Below are 22296 nucleotides of genomic sequence, written 5' to 3'. Positions count from 1 at the left end.
CTGTTTTCTGCTGTCCATGTTTCTGTGGCAGAGGGCGCACCAATTGATCCCTGTTAACTTAACAAAGAACCAAAGATGCTGGAAATCAGAAACAATAGCAGCAATTCCTGGAGAAACCCAGCAGGTGTGGCAGCCTCTGTGAGAGAAACAGAGTTAACGTTTTGGGTCCAGTAACCCTTCTTCAGAGCTAATTGTAGCTGGGGTAAGGTTATATATGCTGAAGCTGAATGCAGGGGTAAACGGAAAAGTCACCAATAGGTGGAGGTGGAGTGCAGATAGAGAGAAGAACAGTGGGGCAGACAAAGGAATGGGTAAAGGTCAGCCTGGAAGAATCAAGAGTTACCAATGGAGACCATGTTAAAAACCATACAACACCAGGTTATAGCCCAACAGGTTTAATTGGAAGCACACTAGCTTTCGGAGCGACGCTCCTTCATCAGGTGGTTCCTGATGAAGGAGTGTCGCTTCGAAAACTAGTGCTTCCAATTAAACCTGTTGGTTATAACCTTGTGTTGTGTGATTTTTAACTTTGTCCATCCCAGACCAACACCAGCATCTCCAAATCATAATGGAGACCATGAGTAGCTGACAATGATTTGTTTGTTTCAGCAGCCCATGTAGTAACAGGGACTAGTGTGTGGGGATTGGAGTAAGGACATGGGAAAAGGTGCTCAGGCTCAAAAGGTAATGACATCAATATGGAGTCCTCAGGGCTACAGGGTCCCCAAGGGGAAAATGAGGTGCTGCAAGTTCTGAACGAGGGTCACTGGACCAGAAACGTTAATTCTGCTTTCTCTCCATAGATACTGCCAGACTCACTGAATTTCTCCAGTGAATAATGTTTTTGATCCCTGCCAATTTCTTAGTTTAAGGTGGTGAGGGTTGGCCAGGTGATAGCATTTGCTCATGATTATAATGAGGAGGTTATCTGCCTTGCTGTTGTCTGTGATAAATTCTAGAGTTACTCTGTCTGCTGCTGTGCTCCTTCATAGATTCACCTCAGAATCTACACGTCGGTGTAATTTTCCTCATTACATCCATCATTTCAGGCACATTTTGAACCCAACAGGTCCAGCACCATAAGCCCCCTTCTCCTTGCTCAGAAGATGTCTCATCTTTACCCACACCACCCTCATCCATTTCCCTCAGGCTCATTAGATCACCCAATGCCATTGGCAATACCTAATTCATCCAAGTCAGAGTATCTGAGCTGGAGCAGAAAGTGTGAGCGCGAATGATATAAGTGTTGTGACCAATAAGGTTGTAGTACTAGAATGCAAAGCAGGATTATTGATCCAGATAGCTCAGTAGTTAGCACTGGTGTCTCACAGTGCCAGGGAGCCAGGTTCAATTCCAACCTCAGAACTGTGTGGCATTCTCCTTGTGTCTGCATGAGATTCCTTTGGGTGCTCTGATTTCCTCTGACAATCCAAAGATGTGTAGGTTAGGTGGTTTGGCCACTATATCCAGGGATGTGCAAGCTAGAAGGATTAGCCATGGAAAATGCAGGGATAGGATATGTATTTGTGGGATGCCCTTCAAACAATTGGTGTGGACTTGTTGGGCTGAATGGCCTGCTCCTGCACTGTAGGGGCTCTGTGATTTTAGGTCTCATTCCTTGATCTCTCCCTTTCTGAGTTAAAGTCACACAACACCAGGTTATTGTCCAACAGGTTTATTTGGAAGCACTAGCTTTCGGAGCACTGCTCCTTCACTGTAGAGTATAAGATCTTAGGACACAGAATTCTGTGTCCTACATATTCCGCATACACACATACTCCACAACCACCTGATGAAGGAGGGGTGCTCTGAAACCGAGTGCTTCCAAATAAACCTGTTGGACTATAACCTGGTGTTGTGTGATTTTTAACTTTGTCCACCCCAGTTCAACACCGGCATCTCCAAATCATATCTTTCTGAGGTTCATCTCAAAACATTAATCATATGGAGGCAAGGTTTCATTAGCTGACTACCACTGCTTCTCCAACAGCCAGAATCTATTACAGAGAATCATAAAGTCCTGCCCACTCTTTGCATCAAATTTCAACGAATCGCTCGATCATCTATTTGACCCTAAGCCCGTGAAAAATAGAGATGTTGGTATCATGATAATACTACTAGACTAATAATCTAAAGTCCCAGGCTAATTCTCTGGATCACAGGTTCAAATTACACCACAGCAGCTGGTGGAATTTGAATTTCATTAATAATTATTGAAAAATCCATCTGGCTCATAAATGCCCGACAGGGGAGGTTCTCTGCAATCCTTACACTGTCCAGCCTATATGTGACTCCAGACCCACATCTTCAAGGACACAATTACAGGAATCTAAAGTACATTAAGAACAAGAGAGCAACTAGAGAGGGCGCAGGACCCTTAATGATCAAAAGGGTCATCTTTATGTTGAACCTCAAGGGATAGGAGAGATATTAATGAATATTTTGCATCAGTTTTTATCGTGGAGAAAGAAATGGAGGCAAGAAAGCTCAGGGAAATAAATATTGATGTTTTGAAAACAGTTCACATTACAGAAGAGGAACTGCTGGATGTCTTAGAAAATACATAGGTGGATAATTTTCCGGGACCAGACTTAGTGTATCCTAGGCCCATGTTGGGAAGTTAGAGAGGAAATTGTGGGGCCCTTTGCAGAAATACTTGTATCATCTATCACTGTGGGGGTGAGGTGCCAAATGGCTGGATGGTGGATAAGATAAGATTTACGTGCATTTGGAGAGGCAAGCAATGATTAGGGAGGTACAGCATGGCTTTCTGTGAGGGAAATCGTGTCTCATAAACTTAATTGAGTTTTTTTGAAGAAGAAACCAAGAAAACTGATGAAGGGTTCCTTGTGGAAATATTTGTGCCATCTATAACCACAGGTGAGGTGCCAAATGACTGGAGAGTGGCTAATGCTGTGCCTTTGTTTAAGAAGGAGAAACCATGGAACTACAGATTTGTGAGTATGATTTTGGTGGTGGTTAAGTTGTTGGAAGTGAATCTGAAAGATAGGATTTATATGCATTTGGAGAGACAAGGAATACTAAGGGACAATCAGTATGATATTCTTTGAAGGAAATTGTGTCTCATAATAGCAGATTGAGTTTTTTGGGGAAGAAACCAAGAAAATTGATGACGGAAGAGCGGTAGACATCAGTTTACTCGGACTTCAGTAAAGCTTTCAACAAGGTTCTGTATAGTAGACTAATTAGTAAAGGTGAAAATGTGTTGCTGGAAAAGCGCAGCAGGTCAGGCGGCATCCAAGGAACAGGAAATTCGACGTTTTGGGCATAAGCCTTTCATCAGGCTTATGACAGAAACGTCGAATTTCCTGTTCCTTGGATGCTGCCTGACCTGCTGTGCTTTTCCAGCAACACATTTTCAGCTCTGATCTCCAGCATCTGCAGACCTCACTTTCTCCTCTAATTAATAAAGGTAGATGACATGCAATTCAGGGTGAGCTTGCTGTTTGGAATTAAAATTGGCTTAACCGCAGGAGACAGAGAGTGATGGTGGAGGGTTGTTTTTCAGACTGGAGGCTTGTAATTAGCATTGTTCCACGGGGATCGGTGCTGGGTCCACTTTTGTTTTAGTTGATTTAGATGATGATAATAAAGGTGTGGTGAGTAAGTTTGGAGATGCCATCAAAATTGTTGGCAGTGTGGACAGTGAAGGATGTTATCTAAGATTACAAACAGATCTTGATCAATGGTTGAAGAGTGGGAGATGGAGTTTACCTTCATAGAATTCCTACAGTGTGGAAACAGGCCATTTAGCCCAACAAGGAGAATCGATGTTTCCTGAAGAAGGGCTTATGCCCGAAACGTCGATTCTCCTGCTCCTCTCCTGCTGTGTTTTTCCAGCACCACATTTTTCAACTCTGGTCTCCAGCCTCTGCAGTCCTCACTTTCTCCCAGTTAGCCCAAGTCCATACTGACCCTCCGAGAAGTAACCCACGCAGACCCGTACCTTATTACTCTACATTCATTCCTGACTAATGCACTTAATCTACACATCCCTGAACACTATGGGTAATTCAGCATCGCCAATTCACCTAACCTGCACATCTTTGGACAGTGGGAGGAAACTGAAGCACCCGGAGGAAACCCGTGCAGACACAGGGAGAATATGTAAGCTTCACACAGAGTGTCGCCTAAAGTTGGAATGGAACCTGGGTCCCTGGTGCTGTGAGGCAGCAGTGCTAACCACTGAGCCACTGTACTACCCATGAAAGCAATTTCCTTCTGCTAACTTGAATTTAAACACAGCACATCCCAAACAAGCCAACCCCCGCAAGTAACCATGTGGGGATTCGAGCCCATGTCTCCTGAGAGACTGGAACTTGAATCAAGTGCCTTAGACCATTCAGTCGTGCTACCACACTTTTGGATAAATATGGACGTAGCATTTTGGTAAAACAAATGAAGGCAAGAATTATACAATTAAAGGTAGGATCTGGGGCAGTGTTGTAGAACAGAGAGACCCAAAGGTTCAGATATATAATTCTTTGAAGTTTGCATCACATACAGAGAGGTGGTTAAGAAGGCATTTAGCATACTTGCCTTTGAGTACAGGAGTTGAGAAATTATATTGAAGTTTTACAAGACATTGATGAGATCTCTACTTGAGTCATATGTCCAGTTCTGGTTTTCCTTTTATAGGAAGGATGTTATTAAACTGGATAGGGGTCAGAAAAGATTTACCAGGATATTGTTGGGAATGGAAGGTCTGAATTATAAGAAGAGGCTGCATAGGCTGGGACTTTTTTCACTGGAGTATAGGAGGTGGAGAGGTGACCTACATAGAACATAGAACATAGAAAAATACAGCGCAGTACAGGTCCTTTGGCCCTTGATGTTGCGCCGATCCAAGCCCACCTAACCTACACTAACCCACTATCTTCCATATGCCTATCCAATGCCCGTTTAAATGCCCATAAAGAAGGAGAGTCCACCACTGCTACTGGTAGGGCATTCCATGAATTCATGACTTGCTGAGTAAAGAATCTACCCCTAACATCTGTCCTATACCTACCACCCCTTAATTTAAAGCTATGCCCCCTTGTAATAGCTGAATCCATACATGGAAAAAGGTTTTCATGGTCAACCCTATCTAAACCCCTAATCATCATGTACACCTCTATCAAGTCACCCCTAAACCTTCTTTTCTCCAATGAAAACAGCTCCAAGTGCCTCAGCCTTTCCTCATACGATCTTCTACACTATGGGCAATTTAGCATGGCCAATTCACCTGACCTATACACCTTACAGAAGTTTATAAAATGATGAGGGTATAGATACGGTGAATGGCAGTATCTATAGTCCTTCCCCTACAGTGGGGGATTTCAAATCTAGGGGGCATATTTTTAAGATGAGAGGAGAACGTTTTTTTTTCAAAGACACAGTGGTTCATGTGTGGAATGAACTTCCAGAGGAAGTGGTGAATGTGGGTACAGGGTTTAGATCAGAGTGGTGCTGGAAAAGCACAGCAGATCAGGCAGCATCCGAGGAGTAGGAAAATCGATGTTTCGGGCAAAAGCCCTTCATCAGGAATAGAGGCAGGGTGGAAAGATAAATGGGGGATGGGGGGGGGGGAGCTGGGGAGAAGGTAGCAAAGAGTACAATAGGTGAATGGGGGTGGGGATGGAGGTGATAGGTCAGAGAGGAGGGTGGAGTGGATAGGTGGGAAGGGAGATTGGCAAGTAGGACAGGTCATGAGGACAGTGCTGAGCTGGAAGGTTTCAACTGAGGTAAGGTGGGGGGGGGGGGCGGAAATGAGGAAACTGGTGAAGTCCACATTGATCCTCTGGGGTTGAAGTGTTCTGAGGCAGAAAATGAAGCGTTCTTCCTCCAGGCATCAGGTGGTGAGGGAGTGGCGGTGGAGGAAGCCCAGAACCTGCATGTCCTTGGCGGAGTGGGAGGGGGAGTTGAAATGTTGGGCCATGGAGAGGTGGGGTTGATTAGTGCAGGTGTCCTGGAGATGTCCCCTGAAGCGCTCTGCAAGGAAGTGTCCAGTCTCCCCAATATAGAGGAGACCACATCGGGAGCAACGGATACAATAAATGACCGTGGTGGATGTGCGGGTGAAACTTTGATGGATGTGGCAGGCTCCTTTAGGGCCTTGGATGGAGGTGAGGGAGGTGGTGTGGGCACAGGTTATGCAATTTCTGCGGTGGCAGGGGAGAATGCCAGGACGGGAGGGTGGTTTGTTGGGGGGTGTGGACCTGACCAGGTAGTCACGGGAATGTGGGTACAAATAAGCATTTAAAAGGCATCCCTTGAAACAATACAGAATATGAAAAAAAAGCCAATTTTTAAATTCTACACAAAGACCTGGTACACAGAATGTAAAGTTGACAATAGATTGTCACCATGCCTGTTCGCCTCCTTCCCCAACCTGACTCACTGACTCGCAGAATATTTCTCCAGGGATACCTAACAAATGGAGATAGTGGGCATTGGCTGGACTTTGAAATGCAAATGAATGGGGATTGGATTTGAGACAGGCTTCTGGATCAGAATTACTTTGTAAAACAGCAACTGCACAACCAATTTGCAAAGGAGAGCAAAAATTGGTGGCGACCCTCAAACGAGAGAGAGAGAGAGAAAGAGAGAGAAAGCGCATGACTCCCCCTACACCCCCATCCCATACTCCCAAGCAACTGGCATCTGCTGCCATTGGAATGGTGCCACGTCACATCGTCAAAAGAAATAGTTTGGTCTATGCTCTGAAGTCACGGTTGACTGATTATCATTGTGTTACACGTAACTTTTAGGTGGCTGTCCCAGTGCCAGGTAACATTTAAATTGTGTACAAACCATTTTCAAGTCCATTACTTAAATGAAAAACACCTTGAGCATTTATATTTCAATGTCAGCCCCGTGCTGTAATAAACCTGCAATTTTCCTTCTCAATCACCATTCATTTCCGTGCCTCCTGCCAGCAGCTGGGAAGGTGAGCTTGCAGGCTTGGAGCAATAATCACGTTCTGCATTGTTTCACATCTTGTTAAATGATCAAAGGTTGTCACACATAACAATGTTTTAAAGCACATCACTTCAGAACCCTGACAGCATCCTACAAAGAACTTTTTTTTTTATTATACATTTGTTATAGTACACACCACATTTTTTATGTATGATGGTGGCAGATTTATGGCGTGAATTTTCAGTGGAGTACAAGATATGCCCATATCAACCACCCTGACAGTCGAAAGCTGGTCTGCTTGTATAGAAAATGACATAGTAGGCAGATAAAGGCCAAAAATATTTACCACACTTCCAATGGGATACTTGCAGCGCTGAAGTCATAGCAAGGCCATTAGATTTGGACACAATGTCTTCTGGATGAAGTCAGTAAAAACAAAAATTAAAAATCAGCTCCTGAAATGTTGGAAACATTAGATTGGGAGTCAGCTGTGCTGCCACACAGAGTTGAATATGTCCCTGTATTTACAATCAGCTTCCAACAGGAAGAACAGGCTCCTGAGAGAGATGCGGAAGCTGTGCAATGACCTGTGGAACGGAGTTGATGGCATTGGCAAAGCAAAGGGAAAACAGTGAGGTTTTAGGAAGAATCCAAGGTCAGCCTTATTAGTGTAGGACTGAGGCGATTGGAGCCAGAGATCTTTCGAGTCTGAGTTCTCAAAGTCAAAACACCATACCCCCTCACACCCTGAGAGTAGTCTAAAAGACACAGTCTGGGCTGGGAAAGGATGCCTGGGATTTATAATGTCCGTTCACAAAAATCACTTCAATCAGCCATTTTCCAGCCCATTCAACCTCTAATTGCTTACTACTGTCAGATTGTCCTGCCAAGTCATTGTTATTCAATTTTTTTTATCAAATGCAAATCAAAATCAGATATAAGGAGTTTTAAAAATTGTTTAGCTCTGTGTCAATGTGTAATGTCTATCACGTGAAATTCTGTGTTCATCGTATCTCTCAAATTCAAACGAAAAAAAATCACTGAACAAGTGAGCCAATGCTCACACAAACTCAAAAACCGTATAAACTAATGTATTATTTAATCTTGTGCTAATTGTATAACTGTGCTTTTAGAAGGCTATGCTAGCAGTTTAGAGGAGTTTATACAGTTTGAACCTGGGTATTAACATGCGAGTAAGCTGGGGCTGGTAGTCATTAGAGTATGGAAGAACAAGAGGAAATCTTAGTGAAACATACAAGATTCTTAAGAGATTTGACTTGGCAGATTTGGAGGGGTTACTTCCCCTTGTTGGAATGTCTAGAATCAGAAGACATTTTCTCAGAGTAAGGGGTGGTTGCCAATTTAGGACAGAGATTAGATTAGATTAGACTTACAGTGTGGAAACAGGCCCTTCGGCCCAACAAGTCCACACCGACCCGCCGAAGCGCAACCCACCCATACCCCTACATTTACCCCTTACCTAACACTACGGGCAATTTAGCTTGGCCAATTCACCTACCCCGCACATCTTTGTGACTGTGGGAGGAAACCGGAGCACCCGGAGGAAACCCACGCAGACACGGGGAGAACGTGCAAACTCCACACAGTCAGTCGCCTGAGTCGGGAATTGAACCCGGGTCTACAGGCGCTGTGAGGCAGCAGTGCTAACCACTGTGCCACCGTGCCGCCCAGTGAAATAACTCCACAGAGGCTGACATCCTGTCACCAAATCACCCTTTATTTACATGGGCATAGTACTTGCCAGTGGTCCAGCTCCCTCAGAGTCTCAGAGTGAACAGAACCTCTGACTCTCCTGTTTATATCTGTCAACCAGGACTCCCTGACTGGACCAGATGAACAGCCTCAATCAGGGAACTCTATTCCATGAGGACCACCTGGCTGACCCTGTGACAATCACTACAAAGGGGAGGACTTTTTTCTATGAGAAGGCAGTGAATCTGTGGAAATCTTTACAAGCAGAGATATGTTCAGGCTGGATCGAGGCTGTGTGAAGGCTGAGACAGACAGAATTTTAATCAGTAAGGAAACTACCGCTAGAAAGATATTTTTATTCATTCACGGGATGAGAGCAGCTTTAGCTAGTCTAACATTTGTTGCTCATCCCAGGGAGAGTCAACCACATGTATTCCAGACCTAAAGGATGTTAGTGAACCAGATGGGTTTTTCCTGACAATCGACAATGGATTCATGGTCATCATTAGACTCTTAATTCCAGCTTATTCTTGAATTCAAATACTACAATCTGCCATAGTGCTTGAAAAGGAACATTGATCACCACCAAGGACAATATTATTTTAATTTGTTAAGTATCCATTCTATTTCTGTAGATATCCATTAACTGTATGGATATGTTTTTGTTGCAGTGCCTTACCAGGGGCTGTTTAACCTGTTAAAGTTTATCATTTCCAGATGAGAAAGAAGGATTGGGAGCACTCTATCCCAGCCATTAGCTGGTGGTCGATTATTCTGCAGAATATACAACCCACTGTTGACCAAGAGGAAATCATGAAATCAGGATGGAATGGGCCACAATAACAGGCCCAATGGCCAGTATACAGCACAGCAATTTAGAAGCTTAGACATTCCTCCCTGCTATATTCCAAAGAAATTTTTTTTAAAAACCATGTCCCTTTTGCTGCCCATCAGAAAGATCCCCAATTCCAGCCAGATCATTTCTCTGAAATCATGGCCCCAATGTTAATTTAAGTGTCGGTTGGCCCCATGGTAACCATGTAGAGAAGTGGCAGTGAGGAACCAGATATCATTACTCTCCAATACCCTTTAAAAAGGGATGTGTAACACAAATAAAGTTGTTTTCAAAATTAAGATGTACTGAATAGGAAGGGTTTGGAGGGATATGGGCCGGGTGCTGGCAGATGGAACTAGATTGGGTTGGGATATCTGGTCGGCATGGACAGGTTGGACTGAAGGGTCTGTTTCCATGCTGTACATCTCTGTGTCTCTATGACTGTATGACTCTATGTGCCTCCACCATAAAACAAGACGCAAAGTATCTAAATACCAGAGCCCTAACTCAAAGCTGAGTCGACTAGCAGTTGAAGCTGTAATGTGAGAAACTGTATATCTAAATGACACTTATCTGAATTTCGTGGATGTTTTTTTGAAAGATCTGCCATTATTCTGACTATCTATTTAGCAAGGGTGACACTGTTTCATATCACATCCTCCTGTGATGTAAATAAGTGGCTCATTCTGAATTAACAAGGCTGTTGAGAAAGAAATGAATAACTCGCATCACTGACACAGCATTGCAAAGATAATTGAGCAAAGATGGGGCAACTATACTCAATGAATATTACCAGCACTGACCCAGGCCCAGCAGAGAGTGGATATACAGCACTGACCCAGCCCCAGCAGACAGTGGGTGCACAACACTGACCCAGCCCCAACAGACAGTGGGTATACAGCACTGACCCAGGCCCAGCAGACAGTGGGTACACAACACTGACCCAGCCCCAACTGACAATGGGTGCACAACACTGACCCAGCAGTAGCAGACGTTGGTACACAGACTGACCCAGCCCCAGCAGAGAGTACGTACAGAGCATTGACCCAGCCCCAGCCCCAGCAGAGAGTGGGTACACTGCACTGACCCAACCCCAGCCCCAGCCCCAGCTCCAGCCCCAGCAGAGAGTGGGTATACAGCACTGACCCAGATAGGTAATGACTGCAGATGCTGGAAACCAGAGTTTAGATTAGAATAGTGCTGGAAAAGCACAGCAGTTCAGGCAGCATCCGAGGAGCAGGAAAATCGATGTTTCGGGCAAAAGCCCTTCATCAGGAATACAGGCAGAGTACCTGAAGGGTGGAGAGATAAATGAGAGGAGGGTAGGGGTGGGAATAAAGGAGCATAGAGTACAATAGGTGAGTGGGGGAGGGGATGAAAGTGATAGGTCAGGGAGGAGAGGGTGGAGTGGATAGGTGGAAAAGGAGACAGGCAGATAGGGCAAGTCCGGACAAGTCATGGGGACAGTGCTGAGCTGGAAGTTTGGAACTAGGGTGAGGTGGGGGAAGGGGAAATGAGGAAACTGGTGAAGTCCACATTGATACCCTGGGGTTGAAGTGTTCCGAGGCGGAAGATGAGACGTTCTTCCTCCAGGCGTCTGGTGGTGAGGGAGCGGTGGTGAAGGAGGCCCAGGACCTCCATGTCCTCGGCAGAGTGGGAGGGGGAGTTGAAATGTTGGGCCATGGGGAGGTGGGGTTGATTAGTGCGGGTGTCCCGGAGATGTTCCCTAAAGCGCTCTGCTAGGAGGGGTCCAGTCTCCCCAATGTAGAGGAGACTGCATTGGGAGCAACGGATACAATAAATGATATTAGTGGATGTGTAGGTAAAACTTTGATGGATGTGGAAGGCTCCTTTAGGGCCTTGGATAGAGGTGAGGGAGGAGGTGTGGGCACAGGTTTTGCAATTCCTGCAGTGGCAGGGGAAGGTGCCAGGATGGGAGGGTGGGTTGAAGGGGGGCGTGGACCTGGCCAGGTAGTCATGGAGGGAACGGTCTTTGCAGAAGGTGGAAAGGGGTGGGGAGGGAAATATATCCCTGGTGATGGGGTCCGTTTGGAGGCAGCGGAAATGTCAGAGGATGATTTGGTTTGTGTGAAGTGGAAGGGTGGATTTGGTAGGTTGGAAGGTGAGCACAAGGGGGGTTCTGTCCTTGTTACGATTGGAGGGGTGGGGTCTGAGGGCGGAGGTGCGGGATGTGGACGAGATGCATTGGAGGGCATCTTTGACCATGTGGGAAGGAAATTGCGGTCTCTAAAGAAGGAGGCCATCTGGTGTGTCCTGTGGTGCAACTGGATCTCCTGGGAGCAGATACGGTGGAGGCGGAGGAATTGGGAATACGGGATGGCAATTTTGCAAGAGGTAGGGTGGGAAGAGGTGTAATCCAGGTAGCTGTGGGAGTTGGTGGGTTTGTAAAAAATGTCAGTGTCTAGTCGGTCGTCATTAATGGAAATGGAGAGGTCCAGGAAGGGGACGGAGGTGTCAGAGATGGTCCAGGTAAATTTAAGGTCAGGGTGGAATGTATTGGTGAAGGTGATGAATTGCTCAACCTCCTCGCGGGAGCACGAGGTGGCGCCAATGCAGTCATCAATGTAGCGGAGGAAGAGGTGGGGAGTGGTGCCTGTGTAACTACAGAAGATGGACTGTCCTATATAGCCAGCAAAGAGACAGGCATAGTTGGGGCCCATACTGGTGCCCATGGCTACCCCTTTGGTCTGGAGGAAGTGGGAGGATTCGAAGGAGAAATTGTTCAGGGTGAGGACCAGTTTGGCCAAACGAATGAGAGTGTAAGAAGGGTACTGTTGGGGATGTTGGGAGAGGAAGAAATGGAGGGCTTGGAGGCCCTGGACATGGCGGATGGAGGTGTAGAGGGATTGGATATCCATGGTGAAGATGAGGCATTGGGGGCCGGGGAAACGGAAGTTTTGGAGGTGGTGGAGGGCGTGGGTGGTGTCTCAAACGTACGTGGGGAGTTCCTGTACTAGAGAGGGATAGGACAGTGTCGAGGTAGGTAGAAATGAGTTCAGTGGGGCAGGAGCATGCTGAGACAATGGGTCAGCCAGGGTGGTCAGGCTTGTGGATCTTGGAAAGAAGGTAGACCTGGGCAGTGCGGGGCTCCTGGACTATGAGGTTAGAAGCTGTCCGCCTATCCACTCCACCCTCCTCCCTGACCTATCACCTTCACCCCTCCCCTACTCACCTATTGTACTCTATGCTACTTTCTTCCCACCCACTCCCCCCCCACCCCCCCGCCTCTCATTTATCTCTCCACCCTTCAGGCGCTTTACCTGTATTCCTGATGAAGGGCTTTTGCCTGAAATGTCGATTTTCCTGCTCATCGGATGCTGTCTGAACTGCTGTGCTTTTCCAGCACCACTCTAATCTAAGGACTGACCCAGACCCAGCAGAGAGTTGGTATACAGCACCAACCCAGCCCCAGCCCCAGCAGAGAGTGGGTACACTGCACTGTCCCAGCCCCAGCCCCAGCAGAGAGTGGGTACACTGCACTGTCCCAGCCCCAGTCCCAGCCCCAGCCACAGCAGAGAGTGGGTACACAGCACTGACCCAGACCCAGCCTCAGCAGAGAGTGGGTACACTGCACTGACCCAGACCCGGTAGAGAGTGGGTACTCGGCACTGACCCAGACCCAGCCGAGAGTGGGTACACTACACTGACCCAGCCCAGCCCCACCCCCAGCCCCAGCAGAGAGTGGGTACACTGCACTGACCCAGCCCCAGCCCCAGCCCCAGCAGACAGTGGGTACACAGCACTGACCCAGACCCAGGTGAGAGTGGGTACACTGCACTGACCCAGCCCCAGCCCCAGCCCCAGCAGACAGTGGGTACACAGCACTGACCCAGCCCCAGCCCCAGCAGACAGTGGGTACATTGCACTGACCCAGCCCCAGCCCCAGCAGACAGTGGGTACACAGCACTGACCCAGACCCAGCAGAGAGTGGGTACATTGCATTGACCCAGCCCCACCCCCAGCAGACAGTGGGTACACTGCACCGACTTAGCCCCAGCAGAGAGTGGGTACACAGCACTGACCCAGACCCAGCAGAGAGTGGGTACATTACGTTGACCCAGCCCCAGCAGAGAGTGGGTACACAGCACTGACCCAGACCCAGCAGAGAGTGGGTACATTGCATTGACCCAGCCCCAGCCCCAGCAGAGAGTGGGTACATTGCATTGACCCAGCCCCAGCCCCAGCCCCAGCCCCAGCAGAGAGTGGGTACACTGCACTGACCCAGCCCAAGCCCCAGCAGACAGTGGGTATGCCTTACTCTTGGAACAATTTAGTCTGTGATTCACAAAGTCAGTGTTTACACTGATCAAATGGGTTGGGAGAGGTTCACAATCATGTTAGCAACTCTGTACAATCAAATCTGGAGGAACAATTTTGTTATTTTATGAAACAATTGCGAAAGATTTCAGTTCCACCCTTCTGCTCAGAGCTCGTTCCACATTCAGCACAAACATGCAACCTCTTTTCACAACCAGCGCGTTTGAACCCAAACAGACATTTGTGGCAATGTATTTCTATTATTTCAAATCTACTTGATCAAAACCGTATAACACATGTTTCAGACTGTATTTACAAGAGTTGATGCTTTTCCACAGGCAGTATTCCCAGGATCACCTCTGTCACTGTTGTGTGAAGTAGCTGACCATCTCTACCTACTCCACCAGTCATGTTATTAAACTGGTAGGCATCACATTTGTTGGTCTATCGGGAAAATAAATATTTTCTTTTCTGCCAGAAATCCCAACGCCCCCACTATTCCTGCACTTAGTTCCTTATTCCGAGTTGAGTATTAATGAAATATGTTACTTCTGAAGACTTGTGTGTCGGTTTTCCGAGTTTTATGCATGGGACAAGCTGAATTTTAGGTCATTACTGTGTTACTGCAGCATCACATCTCTCCAATAAGTCATATTCATGTTTGAAGATTATCATCGAGGAGGCAGAAGAGCAACAAACCATCACATTACAGATAAGACAAGATGCACTTTGATTCAATGATGGCAATTAAATCCAAATATCAGTAGTCAAATATTGTCAATTAGCGTGGCCCATTATATCAACCATTCAACTATTCTTATATTATGCATAGTCAAGTGTGAGCGCTGCTTAAATGTCAAATGCGATATTGGGAGCTGTAAGAGGACTTAAATCCAGCATAATATCAGTACGTCACCTTATTTCAGTAACGTTGAAAGGAAGGTCTTTGGCAGACATTTATTCATTCCTGTGATTAAAGTAATACACATTCATGAAGCTTTCCCTTCAGGAGCTAACAATTATTTCTTGAAGTTTGCCTTACAGTGGGTAGGGTGGTGCACAACAATAATTTGTGAAGCAAGTTGTCGAAAACTCAGTTCTGTCAATCTTGGATCAATGAGCCACTACGTGTGACAGGGTTCCTACTTTCCTTTATGCCTGGAGTTTCTGGAGCACAGATTCCCTTACTTTACCCACACACTTAAAATCAAGTGAAAGTGTGCAAGAGGTTAGATGAAGAGAACTGAGAGGATGTGAGGTGTAGCAATTGCTTGGCTGGAGGAGGCTACAGAAATTTGAAAGGTATGAGATAACTGAAAGATTATAGCACATAACAGGAAATTAATATTTAATCTATTAAGTAATCATGAGCCAATAGCCATGCCAACCAATTAGGAATTAGCTCTTCAGGCAACATTTACTGCTATTTTTTAATAGTATAAGCACATAAACATTTACAGGATCCAAAGAAACCATTAAGATCTACTTGTCTCATGTCAAAGTTCAACAAATATCATCTCTTTTGCACATGTAAATATTCAATAAATAATGCAACATGCTCAAAACAAATCAGTAGGAATGGAGACTGCTTTGTTAGAACATGGCTGTGACCATCTCTTGAACTTGAATCTTTAGATTAGATTCCTCACAGTGTGGAAACAGGCCCTTCGGCCCAACAAATCCACACCGACCCTCCAAAGAGTAACTGGCCCAGGCCAATTTCACTCTGACTAATGCACCTAACACTATGGGCAAGTTAGCATGGCCAATCCACCTAATCTGCACATTTTTGGACTGTGGAGGAAACTTGATCACCCGAAGGAAACCCACGCAGACACGAGGAGAATGTGCAAACTCCACATAGACAGTCACCCAAGGTTAGAGTCGAACCAGGGTCCCTGGAACTATGAGGCATTAGTGGTAACCACTAAGCCACCATGCCGCCCACCATGCTGCTGCAGTTGTATCCTTGGATTGTGACTCTCCATGGACTTAAGCTGCATAGTTGTCCCTTCATGCATTCTTCCAACTCTGGGTTCTGCTGGGCATTGGGTACATGTACAATAGTTAGAGGTTGCGCTTTCCTGATAGACTACCTTTTCTTCGAGTTGCATGCATCTCTCATTTGTCCTTAGAGTTATGATTTTCCCTCTCTCAGCAAGTCCTGTAAACACTTAAAGGACACAATGAATGCAGATTTTGAGGGCTGTGTTTCTCTTCGGCACCTCTACAAGTCTCCATCACATCTCTCTATTCTGCTGATTTGTCAAACCAATTTCATCATCATCGACATATTCATCACCCATTAACCATGGAATCTGAGGTAGACATTATTACCAGGTTCAACGATGCACAAAGTAGCCTTAGTAATTTACAGAGAAAAAGGAGAGACAATTTGAAATTTTTCAGGTGTTAACATAATGAAGTAACACTCAGATCAAAGGCAGTGCGAGGTAATTAACTAGTCGCAAGCTCATTAGTTAATCCCCTATTATGATGCTCAATGTAGGGAAGCTATAGGGCAAGTTGGGGTCTCATGTGATGTAGGGATATGTCCCTATTTCTCAGCCAAGAGAGCCAGGTTGAAGTCCCACCTGCTCCAGAAATTTGTATTAATATATCTGAATGGGTTGATTAGGCACATATCTCAGAGGGGTGAGGGGGGGGGGGAGGGGGGAGGTGAGCGAGGGAAGAGTTTGCACTGCCAGAATGACTTGTTGTGAGGAAAGCATGGTTAAAAAATGGAAGAACAGAGGCTCCTTGAGTCAGATACTGAGGTGGTAATTGAGGCAGAGGAGAATGGATGCAGGCTGCTGGCAGAGTGATGGAGCAGAGACTGGAGGAAAGAGAATTACTGAATCCCTAAAACAAGTGCATTAGCTGGAGACCACAGAATCAATGCCAAAGCACAGTGAAGTATGGAGAAAAGCTGAAACACTTACTGTGAACTGAAGGTAAGGCCAAGCCTGATGATTAGTGGGGCAGGTAAAACGCCCAAAGCAAAATATTGATGGAGGCTGAACCAAGAAATGTGCAGCTGTAAGCAAATCAAACTATTGTTCCATCTATCTGATTGGTTAATAATGTCATTTAATTTGTGGAGACTGATTTTGGGATTTTATTAATGTTTGACCTGAGGTTGCTAACTCTAATACATCAGCCACATTGGCTACTCAACTGGTCAAAGGAAACAACTCAACTGGTCAACAAGGACAACTCAGCTGGTCAACAGAAACAACTCAACTAGTCAAAAGGGAAAACTCAACAGGTCAATGGAAACAACCCAACTGGTCAATGGGAACAACTCAACTGGTCAAAAGGGACAAATCAACTGATCAAATGGGAACAATTCATTGGGTCAAAAGGGACAACTCAACTGGTCAATGGGAACAACTCAACTGGTCAACAGGAACAATTCAACTGGCCAACTGATAGCAGCTTGAGTGACTAACCGGCATCAAACCAATTGAACGGTTATCTCAATGTCCACTTGACAACTAGTTAATCAGGGCCAACAGTGACATATTTTGAAGCATGGATATACTGACCTTATTACAGATTGAAGACTTAAAAAAACATCAAAAATACTGCTTTCGCACAAATGATTCAATACACATTTCGCTTGGTTTACGTCAAAGGGCAAATTGAGCAAACCCATAATTCCAGCATGGAATCTTGCTGCAAAAAGATGTTCTAGTTAATGATAGAGTTCAATCATTGTATTCTTCTAACATGAGGATCTGGTAGGAATACAAAGTTACTGAACAATCACTAAAGTGTGGAAAGAATTACCAGTGGCTCATTTTCCACTAAAATATGCAAAGACACTGCTGTGCTAGGAACAATTCCAGACTGCTTCTTTAATAATCTCTTGTCTTTTAATTAATGGTGGTCTTATGGATATAAATGGATAAACTGCAACAGCAGTAGGAAAATAAAACCAATCTATTCCAGATTCATGACCAATCCAAAGAACAAAAGGATGAACCCACTCATGATCGATTCCAATGGACCCAGCTTCTACTCATTCATTAAAGAGTGATTTTGTGCTGGGTGACTGAGATCTCCATATGGACAGCTTTGTCTTAATCCCGATTCAGGCTCAACCTGAAGGAAGTGTCCACATTGCTTCACCAATTCTGGCTATTCATTGAATGTATTCAACAACCTTTTGGAGGTCAACAAATCAACAGACATTTCTGATCAAACAATTGTCCATCAATTGCAACAGTTCATTCATCCTCTGCTCAACAGAACAACAGATCAAAAGAGAAAGTTCTAATCAGAGAAATTGCCATCAATCCCAACAGTTCACATATCCTCTGATCAACAGATCAAGAGAGAAAGTTCTAATCACAGTAATTGTCATCAATCCCAATAGATCGCGTATCCTCTGATCTACAGATCAACAGAGAAAGTTCAAATCAGAGCAATTGTTATCATTCTCAGCAGTTCACATATCCTCTGATCAATAGGTCAACAGAGAAAGTTCTAAGCAGAGAAATTGTCATCAATCCCAAGAGTTCACATATCCTCTGATATGCAATGATAAAGTTGCCATACTACCTTTGCTCTTCTTCTTCAACACTAAAACCCCTCCCCACCCCACCCTATCACACAGTCAAATAAAATCAGGGGAGTGGTCTAGGTGGGCACTTCCATGCCATTACTCACCCTTCATTCCAAATTTGGAACGACGTCCATATTTGTTAATCATTATGAACAAGACGAGCAGGAGGACACAGGCAAACGCGGCAAGTCCAACAGCGATGGAGACCTAGGGGGGTGACAAAGCAGAGCATTAAGTATGGTGTCTCTAGAATTCAAAGTGCTCGAGCCTCAGTACCACCAGGCTCTCTTTAACGTGTCTTTAATGAGCAGCAGCCTGGCTTTTCTTCTTTTCCTTTGAAGTATCAACCCATCAAATATTCATGAATCAAAGTCCGAACTAAAGGGACATTTTTAATTAAGTTAACTAGCAATCTCACTCACATCACATGTGTGCTTTGAGATTCAGATTGAATCCTCCCAGATGGCACAATCTGCAACATTGGAGCATATATATATAAATAAAATCGGGCCATTACTCACATTGTTTGCTCCCACAGCAGTGAATATACAAGTTCTGTACCTCACATACACTCTGTACCTTGTACTCTAACATAATAAAAACACACATTCTGTACCTCAACGTAGGGAATACCACTAATCTGTCCCTTGACACAGTGAATATACTTAAACTGTGCCTCAAAATGGGGCATGTACACATTACAATTTTCTTACCCTCTAACAGTAAGCATAACATAGTAAGAGGGGCTTCTTGCCTTGGGAAGGGTAGAGAAAGTGTAGAAAAGTTCCATTTCACAGTGCATCATCCAATGGGCATGCAAATGCATTTAAAAATGTGTTGAGCTTTATTTAGAGTATGATAACCTGTACTATTTTATTCAGCACAACAGTTAGCTGGAATATCAGTTTAGAAGCATTTCAAGTCCACACTCTGCCCTAGAAAATGGTTGGTGGTGGCTTAATAGAAGTCCTTAAAATTATTGACAATGTTGATATGGTAACAGCAGGGGAAAGGGGAAGTGTTCAAATCTAGAGGTCATACAATAGAGAGTCAAGAATAAATTCAATAACGGGTGAAACTCAGGTCCTTAAAGGATGGTTGGAATGTGGAAAGATTCCAACCACATGAAGTAGCGGAAGTGGATAGCATCAATGGGAAAACTGGATAAATGTATGTGGGAGAAGGAAATAGAAGGAGAAGCAGACAGAATCAGATAGAGTAGGAGGAGGTTCATATGCAGAACAAGGACTAGTTATGGGCTGGGAAGACTAAATAATGCTACATGAATACAAAACCATTTGTATGACTCACTTATTGAGTCATATGAATTTATTAATATTGTAGATCTTAGATTGTTTTATTGCATTAGAGAGCTGGAGTCATAGCCTTTTCTACACAAATGCATTTTCTACACAAAGCTGTATTTCAATTCCTGGGCACATAATTGATTGTTTATCTAGATCTCAATGTAAGAATAGAGACTCTTCAAAGTGAGGGAGGTTGGAACGAATAGATTACAATATTTTAAGATACAAGGTCTGAAATAATCTAGTCCAGAAGTGATAGAAAAGCCTCCAAATGTAACTCCAAACAGTGTGACCTTTTCAGCGTCAGTTAGTGTACAATTCCAGCAAGCCACCTTACAAAACACACTTGATGCACAAGGTAATGATCATGATGGAGTTAATGTTAATGTTATATTGACTGCTTCCATGCTGACGTTACACATGCAGTGGATGGAAACAATGAGTTCTATTGTAGTTTTCAGAGGGATTAGATGAACCTGCACCAGCTCCTAGAAATTTCACCCAGTGAAATGTAGGTGTACTTATTGCAACATGCAATAAATCTTCTTGTTATCTAAGAAAGGTTTCTCTTCATAGCGATGCTATGATGGTGTACAGATAGACCAAAGGAAAAGCAAAAACAATAGAGGTGGCAGTGAACTAACTCAAACCACGCTGAGCAGTTCCCACACACTGGGAGAGCTGACAAATATCCTCAATGTGCCAGCAGTGTTCATCTGGAAAATTACCACAATGCTGTTCTTCATTCCCAATCAAGTTAAGAGCCCATGAATGAACAGAAAACTTCTCGATCAAAATACAGGCCATGTGCAGCCTTCATAAGAGAGTACCCCACTTTATATATGGCAAAGGCAGTTTTAAGGTCTTTCCCCCCAGTTGACTATGATCAATGTATTTGAATCTGGATGCATTTGTTACCTTTGGAGTTTAACTAGCCTAACAGCAAGCTTTTTTTTGGTTACAAATTGATGTAAGGTGAGTTTATTTTCCAGACGCTTGCTCTCGATGTAACTACTGAAACTACATCCCACTCATACTCTCCAACTGTGTCAAACACACATAGCAAACCTAGGTACAGATAAAGATAAAAGCAACAATTAGAGAAATGGAATCATCTTCAGTTGCTGTTTCGGTGCTTGTCTGTTACTATTTCGTAGCCTAGTTATATTGTCTGAAGTGAAAGCTTTGAAATTGCGCAGATTATTCTGCGGCTTTGATGACTCCATCTGTCAGAGGTAGGTCTGAAGACGGAGTGAGGCATGAGAGAGGGGCTCCTTGTTTCCTTCTCAAAAGGTTATAGGGAAGCATATTCATGCCCCAGAGACTTCAGCAGTCCAACAGCTTTCAGCTAAACTCCTTTCTCTCTCTGATGGAAAGAAGTCTGCCTCTGGGAAAAAAAAGCAGACTGTTTGCTAATCGCAGTTTACTGCTCCTTGTTATGTTTTTTCAAGGATGTAAATATGACCACATTACAATGTAACCCAGAGGAAATGTTGAACCATCCTCCAAATAAGGATAATTTTAATTACTGTCTGAGTCCTTCTCCCATCATCTGTCGTGACTTTTCACACTTCAATGGTTTTTAACAGTGAATGCATTTAGTACTTGGAGGAAGATCACCAAAGTCAATGGCTTCTACTTACACTTGTGAAACATCCAATGAATTGTGATTTTCCATTGATTTTTGGGAATGTTCTTTCATCTCTTCAGGAGATAAAGGATAGTGGTCAAATCCATGAGAGGTGTTGACCTGATCAGAGTTAATTTTGTATCAAAATAAAAGTTATGTCACCATGGGTCTACTAGACGGCGTCGCTGCTCTCTGATTAGCGAGAGACAACTGGTGGTGGTTTTAACCAGAGAGTCACCAAGTTTCAGGCGACGGATGAGGTTGAGAAGGAGGTGGTGCAGGAATTGAATTCAAACTGTCAACATCATTCAGAATTGCAAACCAGCCAGCCAGCCAACTGAGCTAACTGGTAAAGTGAATGACAGAATGTTTCTTAAATGGTGGGAGGTCCATAGGGACCAGGTTGTCCTTGTCTGTGCAGGTCATCATTTTGTACACTTCAATCAGATACCCCCTTCACTCTCCTCTTCTCCAAAGAAACAATCCCTTATAACTGAGACTTTTCATCCCAGGCACAACCTAGTGAATTTCCTCTGCACCCTCTCCTCGGCACGGTGGCACAGTGGTTAGCACTGCTGCCTCACAGCGCCAGAGACCTGGGTTCAATTCCCGACTCAGGCAACTGACTCTGTGGAGTTTGCACATTCTCCCCGTGTCTGCGTGGGTTTCCTCCGGGTGCTCCGGTTTCCTCCCACAATCCAAAGATGTGCGGGTCAGGTGAATTGGCCATGCTAAATTGCCCATAGTGTTAGGTAAAAGGGGTAAATGTAGGGGAATGGGTGGATTGCGCTTCAGCGGGTCGGTGTGGACTTGTTGGGCTGAAGGGCCTGTTTCCACACTGTAAGTAATCTAATATCCTTCTGATAGAGTAGCGATATCTTATTCTGATATTCTGTCCCTTGATTTTAAACTCAGCAACCAGGAGAAACATCTTACCAACATGCTCCTTGTCATGTATGCTCTTTAAGAGCTTTGTAAGTTTCAATGAGATCACCTTTCTTTCTTCGAAACTCTGGGGAATCCAAGTTCCTCAATCTTA

The 22296-nt window shown here is 44.6% G+C and overlaps 1 protein-coding gene across 1 annotated transcript in view; it reads right to left on the bottom strand.

Annotated features, from left to right (window-relative positions):
• Nucleotides 1-22296, bottom strand: part of LOC132834137 (NT-3 growth factor receptor-like) — a 771032-nt gene that overhangs the window by 293869 nt on the left and 454867 nt on the right. The window contains exon 11 of the mRNA XM_060852772.1: nt 18425-18527. Coding sequence (XP_060708755.1) covers nt 18425-18527 — 103 coding nt within the window. The remainder of the gene's footprint in view (nt 1-18424; nt 18528-22296) is intronic.

Source organism: Hemiscyllium ocellatum, chromosome 39 (genome assembly GCF_020745735.1).
Source record: "Hemiscyllium ocellatum isolate sHemOce1 chromosome 39, sHemOce1.pat.X.cur, whole genome shotgun sequence".
Classification (NCBI taxonomy): Eukaryota; Metazoa; Chordata; class Chondrichthyes; order Orectolobiformes; family Hemiscylliidae; genus Hemiscyllium; species Hemiscyllium ocellatum.
This window is presented reverse-complemented; position numbering and strand designations above follow the sequence as displayed.